This window comes from Lithobates pipiens, unplaced genomic scaffold, assembly GCF_037356315.1.
Source record: "Lithobates pipiens isolate NorthernLeopardFrog02 unplaced genomic scaffold, aLitPip1_a1.2 Scaffold_35, whole genome shotgun sequence".
Lineage (NCBI taxonomy): Eukaryota > Metazoa > Chordata > Amphibia > Anura > Ranidae > Lithobates > Lithobates pipiens.
In genome coordinates this window covers 17,857,657-17,871,135 of record NW_027507811.1, presented here as the reverse complement: position 1 = coordinate 17,871,135, position 13,479 = coordinate 17,857,657, and the positions used below count along the sequence as shown (strand labels likewise).

The window sequence follows — 13,479 nt, the reverse complement described above, 5'->3', positions numbered from 1 at the left end:
CTGCAGCTTTTTATAGCGCCAGGGACCCCCATATACTACCGCATAAAGCCCCCTAATTGCCCCCTAGTTAACCCTTTCACCAGTGATCACCATATAACTGTTACAGGTGACGCTGGTTGGTTAGTTATTTTTTTATAGTTTCAGGGCACCCGCCATTTATTACCTAGTCTCACTAGTGTACCCCTAAATTTAGGGGTGTCTACTTTCCAAAATGGGGTCATTTGGGGGGGGTTTGTGCCATCTTGGCATTTTATGGCCTTCAAAACTGTAACGCCCTTAGAAAGCCTGAAGGCGGTGCTTGGTTTTCGGGGCCCCGTACGCGGCTAGGCTCCCAAAAAGTCCCACATATGTGGTATCCCCGTACTCAGGAGAAGCAGCAGAATTTATTTTGGGGTGTCATTTCACATATGCCCATGGCATGCATGAGCAATATATCATTTAGTGACAACTTTGTGTAAAAAAAAAAAAAAATTTTTTTTTTTGTCATTATTCAATCGCTTGAGGCAAAAAAATAAAATATTCAATGGGCTCAACATGCCTCTTATCAATTTCCTTAGGGGGTCTACTTTCCAAAATGGGGTCATTTGGGGGGGTTTTGTACTGCCCTGCCATTTTAGCACCTCAAGAAATGAGATAGGCAGTCGTAAACTAAAAGCTGCGTAAATTCCAGAAAACGTACCTTAGTTTGTAGATGTGACAACTTTTGCGCAAACCAATAAATATACAATTATTGACTTTTTTTTTTACCAAAGACATGTGGCTGAATACATTTTGGCCTAAATGTATGACTAAAATAGAGTTTATTGGATTTTTCTAATAACAAAATTAGAAAATATCATTTTTTTTTCAAAATTTGCGGTCTTTTTACGTTTATATCGCAAAAAATAAAAATCGCAGAGGCAATCAAATACCATCAAAAGAAAGCTCTATTTGTGGGAAGAAAAGGACGCAAATTTTGTTTGGGTACAACATTGCATGACCGCGCAATTACCAGTTAAAGCAGCGCAGTGCCAAAGTGTAAAAAGACCTCTGGTCATTTACCAGCAAAATGGTCCGGTCTGAAAGTGGTTAATGACACATGTTCTGTGGCTGATTAAGGAGGTAATTAAACTCACTTGGTGCCTTATTTGCATTAAATTAGCCTCAGAACCTGTGTAATTCATATGTGTTCAGGTTTAAAGGGATGAGGACACAACCCTAGTATAGTCCCATGGTGACTCTGAGACCAAATCACAATTCACCAGTTGAGGATCTGCAGTCAGGAAAGGGGCCAGTACATCCTCCCATTCTTTCTCAGGCAGACCTTCCCTTTGTCAGGGCTGGGCTTCTAGAAGCTCTTCTCAGTGCTCAAGGCTGCTCAGCTGTCGGTTAATTACCAGCCACTCATTGTTTCCACAGTGGCTCACCTGGTTACTCTTACCTGCCTCATCAGTCCAGCCTACAGCCAGCCCTGTCTGGCTATTTAAACTGCCTTGTTCATGTCTTTCATGCCTTCACCTTCATCAACATATCCTGAGTGTCTCTGCTCAGTTCCTGTTAAAGACTTTGCCCGGCTGACGTCCCTTCTGGTTCTTGATCTTTGGCTTCTGACTACGCTGATCTCTGGCTTCCTGATTACCAGTTTTTGCTTCTGAACCCTGGCTTGTGTTTTTATTATGTTCCTGACCTGTACTATTTTTTTCGATTACATTAAAGGTGTGATATTTTTTTACTGCATTTTCTGTCTCAGTCTGATTCACGGTTCCTGACACCCTTGTTGGAATCCACTCACTCGCTTGTTGAGGGCAAACAACATCAACATGGCGACAAGGTGCTTTGGGGGGACCCATTGCACCGTTCCCATGTTGAGGGCAAATGGCCTGGTATGGTTGGGGTGGGGGGGGTGCTCGCTCATCAACCTCCCCTTTCCTGGCCTGCCAGGCTGCTTGCTCAGATAAGGGTCTGGTATGGATTTTGGGGGACCCCACGCCATTTAAAAAAAAAATGGTGCAGGGTTCCTCTTACAAGCCATACCACATCTGAAAGGCTTTGTATGGATTTTGGGGGGACCCCGGTGCCTTTTTTTTTTTTTTTACATTTTGTGACGTGGTTCCCCTTAACCACTTCAATACACCGTTATATATACTAAACTGCCTGCACTGAGTAAATATAGAGTCTACACTCAATATCTTGTCTACACTAAATGCAGAGTATATGTATTCCCATGGAAATTCCACTATACACGGTGTGTAATCCATGTCTCCCAATAAGGCGCCCTTTCAGCCTTTTGGTATAATGCATCTGTGTACAACCCTGTTTCTCGTATCTTTCAAAGTAAACAGACATGACCACCATCCTCACATCCTTAGCTCCACAGGCAGACTTGCCGATAATGGGAGCAATCTTTATTTATATAACAATAGAGCTTGTTAGCCTCACAATCGGCCAATCAAGCACATGCATTCCTTCAAACAGGGAACCCTGCCTTTGACCAATCATAGCAGAGCATGCTGTGATTGGCCAAAGCATGCAGGTCGGGTGCATGCTTTGGCCAATCATCAGATGTCAATGCACTGCGATCTCGCAGTACATTATGGGGCATTCCACGGAGTTCGAATTTGTCGCAAACACCCCATAAAATTAGCAATTTGATGAACGGGCGAACACCCAATGTTGTAGTCGAACGTAAGTTCGACTATAACATTGTTCTCTTCCCTACTCTAGGATCTCTGTTATAGAACCATTTATCCATCTGTCCGCCCACAGCCTCTGGATTATAGATCAGATACATCCAAAATATAGACATTTATCCAACTGTCCATCCAGAGCCTCTGGTTTATAGACCGGATACATCCTAAATATAGAACCATTTATCCAACTGTCCATCCAGAGCCTCTGGTTTATAGACCAAGTACTTCCAAAATATTGAACCATTTAACCAACTGTCCATCCAGAGGCTCTGGTTTATAGATCAGATACATCCTAAATATAGAGACATTTATCCAAATGTCCAGGCAGACCCCCTGAATTATAGACCAAATACATTGTGAATATTGAGCTATTTAGCCAACTATGCATCTGCAGTTGATGGATTGTAGAACAGACACATAATAAACCCTGCAGCCTGAAGTAATCTGTTTAATTAACTAAGTAATAGGCAGATGTAGAACACTATCTATTTTATCCTCTAATCTCTGAATTTCCTATATTGTTACCCTCCCCCTTCCCAATGTTATTCCCTTACTTATAGTTGTACATGCTGACTAGTGGCTCAATGTGGTGACCTCCCTGACCTACAGCGTGAACCCATTTGGGGTAGGCTGGATTGGGCCATCAAGATTTGAACGAAAACCTATTTTATATGCCTTTACAGTGTTTTTTCATTACAACAATATGTACCATTTGCAGCAATCTTAATTGTTATGCCACGTACACACGTATCAGACTATCCGGCAGACTTATTCTGGCGGACAAACCGCCGGACTTTCCGAACGAGCTACCTGCCCACACACTGTACTGGACTTAGTCCGCTGGACTATCCACCGTACTTTTGAAATGAACGGACTCGACCACACACACGGAGGAAAGTCCGTTCATTTTGAACGCGGCTCCAGGTAGCCGGGACTAGCGAAGGAAGCGTCGCTAGCCCCGTCACCTGGTATGGAGTTAAAGGGGAAGCCCTACGCCGAAAAAATTGCGTGGGGGTCCCCCCTTAGGTCCATATCAGACCCTTATCTGAGCACGCAACCCGGCCGGTCAGGAAAGGGGGTGGGGACGAGCGAGCGCCCCCCCCCCGAGCCGTACCAGGCCGCGTGCCCTCAACATGGGGGGGTGTTTTGGGGAAGGGGGGCCGCGTGGCCCCCCCACCCCAAAGCACCTTGTCCCCATGTTGATGAGGACAAGGGCCTCCTCCCGACAACCCTGGCCTTTGGTTGTCGGAGTCTGCGAGCTGGGGGCTTATCGGAATCCGGGAGCCCCCTTTAATAAGGGGGCCCTGGATACTGGCCCCCCACCCTATGTGAATGAGTATGGGGTACAATGTACCCCTACCCATTCACCTGTGAAAAAAACGTAAAAAAAAACATAACACACAAGGTTTAAAAATAATTTATTGCACTGCTCCGGGGGTCTTCCGTCTTGGGGGTCTTCTCGCCGGACTCCTCCGCTATCTTCTGTTAGCTCTTTTACTAGCGGAGCAGCCCGGCTTTCTTCATCGTCGCCGCCCGGGGTTCTTCTGGGATGCTGGGACTGTGACATCATAATGGGCGGGGACATCATCCAGCGATGTCCCTATATAAGTCGCCGCACACCGCGTGCCTGTCATTGTGGCCAGAGACAGCGATGAGGCAACAGCTCAAGAAGAGAAGTACAGGAGAAGAGAAGACGGCAGCAGCGGCGTCAGAAGACCGGGCCGCCACTTGTAAAAGAGCTAGAAGAAGGTGCGGAGGCCCGGCAAATAGAACCGAAGAGGGGGACAAGACCCCCGAAGTAGGAAGAAGACCCCCGGGTGGCGACGAAGAAGAAAGCCAGGCTCCTCCGCTAGTAAAAGAGCTAGCAGAAGATAGCGGAGGAGTCCGACGAGAAGACCCCCCAAGACGGAACACCCCCGGAGCAGTGCAATAAATTATTTTTAAACCTTGTGTGTTTTTTTTTTTTTTTTTTCACAGGTGAATGGGTAGGGGTACATTGTACCCCATACTCATTCACATAGGGTGGGGGGCCGGTATCCGGGGCCCCCTTATTAAAGGGGGCTCCCGGATTCTGATAAGCCCCCGTCTGCAGACCCCGACAACCAACGGCCAGGGTTGTCGGGAAAGGGCCCTTGTCCTAATCAACATGGGAACAAGGTGCTTTGCCTTCCCCAAAGCACCCCCCCCATGTTGAGGGCACGCGGCCTGGTACGGCTCAGGAGGGGGGGGGGCGCTCTCTCGTCCCCACCCCCTTTCCTGACCAGCCGGGTAGCGTGCTTGGATAAGGGTCTGATATGGACCTAGAGGGGGACCCCACGCCGTTTATTCGGCGTAGGGCTTCCCCTTTAACTACGTAGCAGGTGACGGGGCCAGCGACGCCTCCTTCACTGGTCCCGGCTACCTGGAGCCGCGCTCAAAATGAGCGGACTTTTCTCCGGGCGGGAAAAGTCCGTTCATTTCAAAAGTACGGCAGACTAGCACACACACAGCCATATTTAGGTGCAAATCTACTTTCTTAGTCCGCCAGACTTTTGGGTAAAAAAAAGTCATACGGAGCCCACACTCGGAGGGATTGTCCAGTGGACTTGAGTCCGCCGGACTTTTTCACCGGATTGTTTGATTGTGTGTACATGGCTTTATGTTCTCTTTTGATAAAATAAAAAATGTATGGATTAAAAAAAAAAAAAAAATATATATATATATATATATATATATATATATATAGAGATGGAGATCTTTTTCTATTATATTGAGTGGAACACGGAGACAGGAAGAGTGTGATTGTACAGACATAGGAAGTGAAAACACAGCTGAGAGGAAGTGATGTCAGGTGCAGACAGGAAGTGATAGATGCACAGGAAGTGATGTAAGTGATGTAAGTAAGGAACAGGAAGCGATGTAGGGGTCCAAATAGGACATCCTGGGTGAGGGGTGAGTTGTGAGGAAGTAAAAAGAAAACATTGTTGGAACTGGCAGCAGAGGAAGTAATAATATTAATTTATTTAGAAGACACAAGGATCTCTACAAGGACATCATGATGGAGAATCAGCCGCCCCTCACATCACCGGGTAAGAGGAGACTTTATTGTAAAGGAGAGAGCATTACGGAGGCTCCACCTAGATCCCCCATCATCTGATAAACACATAGAAACAATGTATTCAGTCAGTGTGTGTGTTTCCTACAGATGGATCCAGTAATGGGAACCCACCAGAGAGATGTCCTCGTCCTTGTGCGTGCTCTGAACCCAGTATACGCCGCTATATCCACCTACATAGCTAACTATCTTGCTCCTTTTAAATAGAGCTTGCAGTCAGTGTTAGGAGATTGTGTGTGCTCTGAGCCCAGTATGCGCCGCTATATCCACCTACATAGCTAACTATCTTGCTCCTTTTAAATAGAGCTTGCAGTCAGTGTTAGGAGATTGTGCGTGCTCTGAGCCCAGTATGCGCCTCTACATCCACCTAATATAGCTAACTATCTTGCTCGTTTTAAATAGAGCTTGCAGTCAGTGTTAGGAGATTGTGCGTGCTGTCTGCGTGCTCTGAGCCCAGTATGCGCCTCTACATCCACCTAATATAGCTAACTATCTTGCTCGTTTTAAATAGAGCTTGCAGTCAGTGTTAGGAGATTGTGCGTGCTGTCTGCGTGCTCTGAGCCCAGTATGCGCCTCTACATCCACCTAATATAGCTAACTATCTTGCTCGTTTTAAATAGAGCTTGCAGTCAGTGTTAGGAGATTGTGCGTGCTGTCTGCGTGCTCTGAGCCCAGTATGCGCCGCTACATCCACCTAATATAGCTAACTATCTTGCTCGTTTAAATAGAGCTTGCAGTCAGTGTTAGGAGATTGTGCGTGCTGTCTGCGTGCTCTGAGCCCAGTATGCGCCTTACATAGCTCTTCTCTATTTGAGCCATCTGCCATCTGCAGGAGTTAGTGGAAGTTGTGTGTGCCTCCAGCACAATATACACTACCCAATTGCTGGTTTTCCCAACTCCCTTCAGGCCATTACCATATCTGGAAGGCCATGTCTGAAATATCACATCCCTTTAAGACTGCCTATGCTGATGCTGACTGTCCTGTTATGTTGATTGTCTATCCTCTTCCTCCTCCACTGATATGTTGGAAAAACATTTTTGGTTCTGGGTGATGCCATCAGCCCAATTTTTCTGCCCCTGTTTAACAGGGGCGTTTAATTAAAATTTTTGATGCAATGCTTTGCAGCAGGGCTAATTCCTGCACTAAAACTAGAGTATATGGGAGAGGTTGCAGTGTCGTGGCACCAGTGCCTAAGGCCCAATTTTTCTGCCCCTGTTTAACAGGGCGTTTAATTACAATTTTTGATATAATATTTCACAGGAGGGCCCCGTTCCGGTGCCCACCCAGAGTAACTGTGAGGACTTATAGTGTTGTGGCACCAGCACCACAACCACCAAAGGTCAATTTTTCTACCACTGTTCAACAATGGCATGTAATTACAATTCTTGATATAATCGTTCACAGCAGGGCGCACCAGCGCCCACCAAGAGTCACTTTGAGGGCTTACAATGTTGTGGCAAAACCAACACCTTGTTCCGCCATTTCTGCAGAGCATATAGGGCAGGCCCCTACTTTCAAACATCCAACTTACAAACATCTCCTACTGCAAATGGAGGGAGACAACAGCAAGTAAGATGAAAAAAGACGGACGGCAAAACAAATTATACAGGGGTGATAACCCTTCCCTATGTTTTCCAAAAAGCTTAAAAATAGTTTTTTTGACTGGAGCTACACTTTAAAAATGTACCAGTTCAAAATTACACACAGATTCTACTTAACATAACAAATCTACACAGTCCCTGCACCGCCTGTATACTGCTGTTCTGAGTATATAGGGCCTGGGGGCCACACGTATTTCCTTTTTTTAATATGGGTATGGGGTTCCCCTTAATATGTGTACAAGACCCAAAGGGGCTAGTAATGGGCAGGAAGGGCCATTTTTCTCAATGATTTTCAACCATATTGCAGGAACCAGATATAACATTAAAACCGCAAGCAGTTTAAAATGACGTTATTTCCGTTAAATGTCATTTTGTGCAGGGACTGTTCTAAACACGGGAAACACGTGGCTCTTCACAGCCATACTATAGACACACCCTAGGCATGATATTTAAAGGAATATTTCACTTTTTTTTTTTCACTTTAATTGTCATTAAAATCAGTGCTCCTGCCAAAACGGCCGTTTTTAAAACTTTTTTTTGCATTGACCCATGTCCCCTGGGGCAGGAGTCAGGTCCCCAAACCCTTTTTAGGACAGTATCTTGCATATTAGCCATTAAAATTAGCACTTTTAATTTCGAACGTTCGAGTCCCATAGACTTCAATGGGGTTCTAACGTTCGTACGAATTTGGGGTCCGTTTGAAAGTTCTGGTGCGAACCGAACCGGGGGGTGTTCGGCTCATCCCTACTCACCATCATCAGGTAGGTGGGGCTGGGCATCTAGACCTAAATATATATTCTAAGCCATGAGATGACGTTCTTCTGTGTAGTCTTTTGTTTTACTTCAACATCTGAAGTGCAGCCTTTGTTACCCACCCCCCATCCCCGTTTCTAGCTCCTTTGGGGGCCCTACATTTTTCACCCCCATTTTTATTTTTTAATATACATTCCTTTCCTCCTTGGGTCTTAAGCCCAGACACATTGTGGGTCCTCCTCATCCTTGTGTTCTTCCAACAGAGGGAACATACTGAATGACGTGTCATTTGTGTCCTTTATGTCTGCCTTGAGTTGACTTTTATAGAGGTTTTCTATTATTTTTGGTGTAGGGTGAAGAACGGATCAATATAAAAGCGGAGATTAAAGAAGAAGAAGTAGAGACGTATGTGGGGGGTGATCAACCATTCATGGAGGAGGTTGGGATGATTATGAAAAGTGAACAGGAGGACATTTCTCTACCTTTTGGCACAGGTAGGTAACAGACATTGTGGAAAAAACAGGTCAAAGTCTCATTTTATATCAAGTATAAGGATTGTAGTGTAAAAAAAATTAGATAATTATCAGATCTTCACATCATCATATAGGCAGGTTCTAAAAGCTTAAATATGTGTTTGCCTGCTAAAGGGTTAATGTGTGGTGTAGTAAGAGTTAATACTTGGTGCTGTGATGTTCCTTCCCCTGCATTTGTCACTTCCTGATTCTGAACCGGATCGGACCTTGTGGTCTCTTCCTGTATGGGAGGTGATCAGTGAGGAAACTATAAAGAGCTGAACTTTGTGGTGGTGTGTCCCCTTAGCGGGACCCCTAGATGGGTTCCAAGCAGGGCCGGGACAAGGGATGGGCAGGAGTTGTGGCTGCCCTGGGCACAATGGCTTACTGTAGGGATGGGGGACGCCTTCCTTACAGCCTTACAAGGCTGATAGGAGTAGTCATGGCAACAGTGATTTAGCAAGGGAGTGGCTGATCGATGTAGGATCCCTTAAACTTGCATATCATAAATAGGGAGTGTGTGCACTATGGAGCTACCCTCAGACACCAGCATTGTAGATCTTGGAGGAAGGTTTTTTCTTCATATTTTGATATTACAGTTGTACCCAGTTCCATGCCAGAGCTCTGTGAAAGTGTAAGCCCCTGTACACACGGTCGGAGATTTCGACAACCAAATCCGTCGGATTTTGTCCGTCGGATTGTGTCCGAAACTGTTGCATGCACACGGTCGGACTAAGTTGTCGAAAAATCCGATCATTCAGAACGTGATGACGTAATTTCGTTACGATGGGACTACGTTCAGGCTAGTAGCCAATAGCTTTGATGTAGGAATTTGATCTGAGCATGCGTGGCACTTGGTCCGATCAAAATTCTCTACACATGATCGGAGTATGTCCGATCGAACCAGTTGGTCGGAAAATATTTCCAACAAGTTGGAAAATTGGGTCCGACGGATATTCCGACGGAATCAGTCCGATGCAGACCAGACACAGTCGGATTATCAGACAACACGGTCCGATAGGACACATTCCGACGGATTCTCCGACCGTGTGTACAAGGGCTTAGATCAACTTGACTTTTATTTTTTTTCTTGCTGACTCAGCTTGGAGTCCATATATGATCTGCACACTCTTCATAATTTAAAATCCAGACAATCCGATGTAGTAAAAACTACTCCTGTGTTTTAGCTAATGAAGCCTCAGTCATAGCTTTTTATTATTAATGAAGTTGCAGATGATATATGGACTCGGTGTGAAGACTTTTCTGGTTGATTTTGGAGGGAGAACAGGAGCCCAGCTGTGAGATCGGCATTTCCACTTATTCCACCGACGGGGAGGAGGAGCCAAAACTCCACTTATTTGTCATCTACTGAGATTTATTCTATTTTTTTACTTCTTTCCAACAGATGGATGTGATGTCAGGAATTCCTCAGAGAGACGTCTTCTATTATCTGCTGATTGTAAGTCAGAAGATAATGTCATCACACAGGATCCTCCAGGAGGAAATCCAAATACACAAAATATACATCACAGACCTTCCTGTCCGGAGACATCAATGGATCCCTCTGATCAGGGGGAATCTTCTCATCAATCACATACTATGATTGGAAATATCCATGTAAGATCTCACACTGCAGATCCATCAGCAGATCCTTCTAATCCCAAAGAAACTTCCTCACCCCATGAAGGAGTTCACCGAGGTAGAAATCCATTCTCATGTTCAGAGTGCGGGAAATGTTTCACTCAGAATGGAAATCTTATTCAGCACCAGAGAGTTCACACAGGAGAACGTCCTTATTCATGTTCAGAGTGCGGGAAATGTTTCTCTCGGAAAGATAATCTTGATACACACCAGAAACTTCACACGGGTGAGCGTCCTTATTCATGTTCAGACTGCGGGAAATCCTTCAGTAAAAAAGAGTATCTTGTTAGACACCAGAGAATTCACATGGATGAGCGTCCCTATCCATGTTCAGAGTGTAGTAAATCTTTCGTTGAGAAAAGAGACCTTGTTACACATCAAAGAATTCACACAGGTGAGCGTCCTTATTCATGTTCAGACTGCGGGAAATCCTTCAGTGAAAAAGAGTATCTTGTTAGACACCAGAGAATTCACATGGATGAGCGTCCCTATCCATGTTCAGAGTGTAGGAAATCTTTCATTGAGAAAAGTGACCTTGTTACACATCAAAGAATTCACACAGGTGAGCGTCCTTATTCATGTTCAAAGTGCGGGAAATCATTTACTCAGAAAGGAGTCCTTGTTAAACATCAGAGAATTCACACAGGTGAGCGTCCTTATTCATGTTCAAAGTGTGGGAAATCATTTACTCAGAAAGGAGCCCTTGTTACACATCAGAGTATTCACACAGGCGAGCGTCCTTATTCTTGTTCAGAGTGCGGGAAATCATTTGCTCACAAAGGAGTCCTTGTTACACATCAGAGAATTCACAAAGGTGAGCATCCTTATTCATGTTCAGAGTGTGGGAAATCTTTTTCTGATAAAAGATACCTTGTTGAACATCAGAGAATTCACACAGGTGAGCGTCCTTATTGCTGTTCAAAATGCGGGAAATCATTCACTCAGAAAGGAGTCCTTGTAACACATCAGCGAATTCACATAGGTGAGTGTCCTTATTTGTATTCAGAGTGGGGAAATCTTTCACTAGGAAAGTAAACCTTTTGCAACACCAGAGAATTCATAGGAGTGAGCTTCCTTATTGATGTTGTAGATCAGGGATCTCCACACTTCGGCCCTCCAGCTGTTGCAGAACTACATGTCCCATGAGGCATTGTAATACTCTGACATTCACAGACAAGACTAGGCATGGTGGGAATTGTAGTTCCTGAACAACTGGAGGGTCATAGTTTGACGAGCTCTGTTGTAGACGAGTCAGCCTGGTGCGGGTTAATAGTAAAGGGCAGGTACTTCTTTATTAAGCAAAGGCTGGTGGATGTCTGTTCAATATTGAGTTGGCCCACCTTTTGCATCTATAACAGCTTCAACTCTTCTGGGAAGACCTTCCATAAGGTTTAGGAGTGTATCTATGGGGATTGTTTGACCATTCTTCCAGAATCGCATTTGTGAGGTCAGGAACTGATGTTGGGTGAGAAGATCTAGCTCGCAGTCGCCACTCTAATTCATCCCAAAGGTGTTCCATGGGGTTGAGGTGCAGGCCAGTCAAATTCCTCCACCCCAAACTCGAGCATCCATGTCTTTATGGACCTTGCTTTTTGCACTGGTGTGCAGTCATGTTGGAACAAGAAGGGGCCAGCCCCCAAACTGTTCCCACAAAGTTGGGTGCATGAAATTGTCCAAAATGTTCCCTTCACTGGAACTAAGGGGCCAAGCCGAACCCCTGAAAACCAACCAAATACCATAATCCCCCCTCCACCAAATGATTTGGACCAGTGAACAAAGCAAGCTCCATAAAGACATGGATGAGCGAGTTTGGGGTGGAGCAACTTGACTGGACTGCACAGAGTCCTGACCTCCTGGAACAGGTGCATTAGATCAGGGGGTCTCCAAACTGCGACCCGAGGGACAAATGTGGCCCTTTGCTAGCCTATCTCCGGCCCTTAAAGGACTATTCCTCCCACTGACCCCAGCAATGGGGCACTATTTCTTCCACCAATACCAATCATGTAATTCTATTCCTCCTTCTAATAGAGGCACTACTCCTCCTCCCATTGACCACCAACCCTGACCCATAGTTATTTTCACTGATGCCGGGCCTGGGACATTTTCAATTCCTGACGGCCACAATCGTCTGTAGGACACTAAAACTGGCCCTTTGTTTGAAAAGTTTGGAGACCCCCTGCATTAGATGATACAGCTGCACACAGGCAGGCTTAGCCCTGTCAAAGCACCAGCCATGAACTCGGCTCGCCCTCAAAGCAACACTCACTCCCAGCCTAGCTAGTATTTCTGCCTTTAGCAATTTATAATCCCATGCTGACGCTGAGGCCAAATCACAATATGCCTGTTGAGGATCTGCAGTCAGGAAAGGGGCCAGTACATCCTCCCATTCTTTCTCAGGCAGACCTTCCCTTTGTCAGGGCTGGGCTTCTAGAAGCTCTTCTCACTGCTCAAGGCTGCTCAGCTGTCGGTTAATTACCAGCCAATCATTGTTTCAGCAGTGGCTCACCTGGTTACCATTACCTGCCTCATCAGTCCAGCCTACAGCCAGCCCCTTTATACTGCCTTGTTCATATCTTTTGTGCCTTTGCCCTTATTCAACATATCCTGAGTGCCTCTGCTGAGTTCCTCTTAAAGACTTTGCCCGGCTGACGTCCCTTCTGGTTCCTGATCTTTTGCTTCCAACTACGCTGATCTCTGGCTTCCTGAATACCAGCTCATCTGATTACCGATTTTGGCTTCTGAACCCTGGCTTATGTTTTGACTATGTTCCTGATCTGTATTATTTGTTTCTATTACATTAAAGGTGTGATATTTTTTTTTTTTACTGCATTTCCTGTCTCAGTCTGATTCATGGTTCCTGACACCTTTGTTCCAATCTACTCAAACATTGCCATAGAAGCTTCAACATTATCTGTGGCTGTCATCTTTTGCATGGTCCACTGCACTGGTTTCTGTGGGTCAACTCTTCACACCGGAGCTATTTCCTACCCCCCAGCCTGATGAGTCACTTCCTTCTGTAAACCCCACTGTCTGTTCAACCAGTAAGGCCTCATACACACGAGACGCTGTTAAACGCATGTTCAGAGGCAGTTAGACACTTTTTTCAACTGCCCCTGAACTCATTCAATGTTATCCTATGTGTCCATGTACACAGTCTTGTTTTTTGCCGTTTTTATGCTGTTGCATTTAACCTCGTTTTTTCAGAAGC

At 45.3% G+C, this 13,479-nt stretch overlaps 1 protein-coding gene across 1 annotated transcript in view; it reads left to right on the top strand.

The window, feature by feature from the left end:
- The window catches only part of LOC143955178 (uncharacterized), a 137,670-nt gene extending 124,570 nt beyond the window's left edge, over positions 1–13,100 (top strand). The window contains 2 exon segments of the mRNA XM_077465270.1: positions 8,471–8,612; positions 10,036–13,100. Coding sequence (XP_077321396.1) covers positions 8,471–8,612; positions 10,036–11,306 — 1,413 coding nt within the window. The 3' untranslated portion in view covers positions 11,307–13,100.
- The last annotated feature ends 379 nt before the right edge of the window (positions 13,101–13,479 follow it).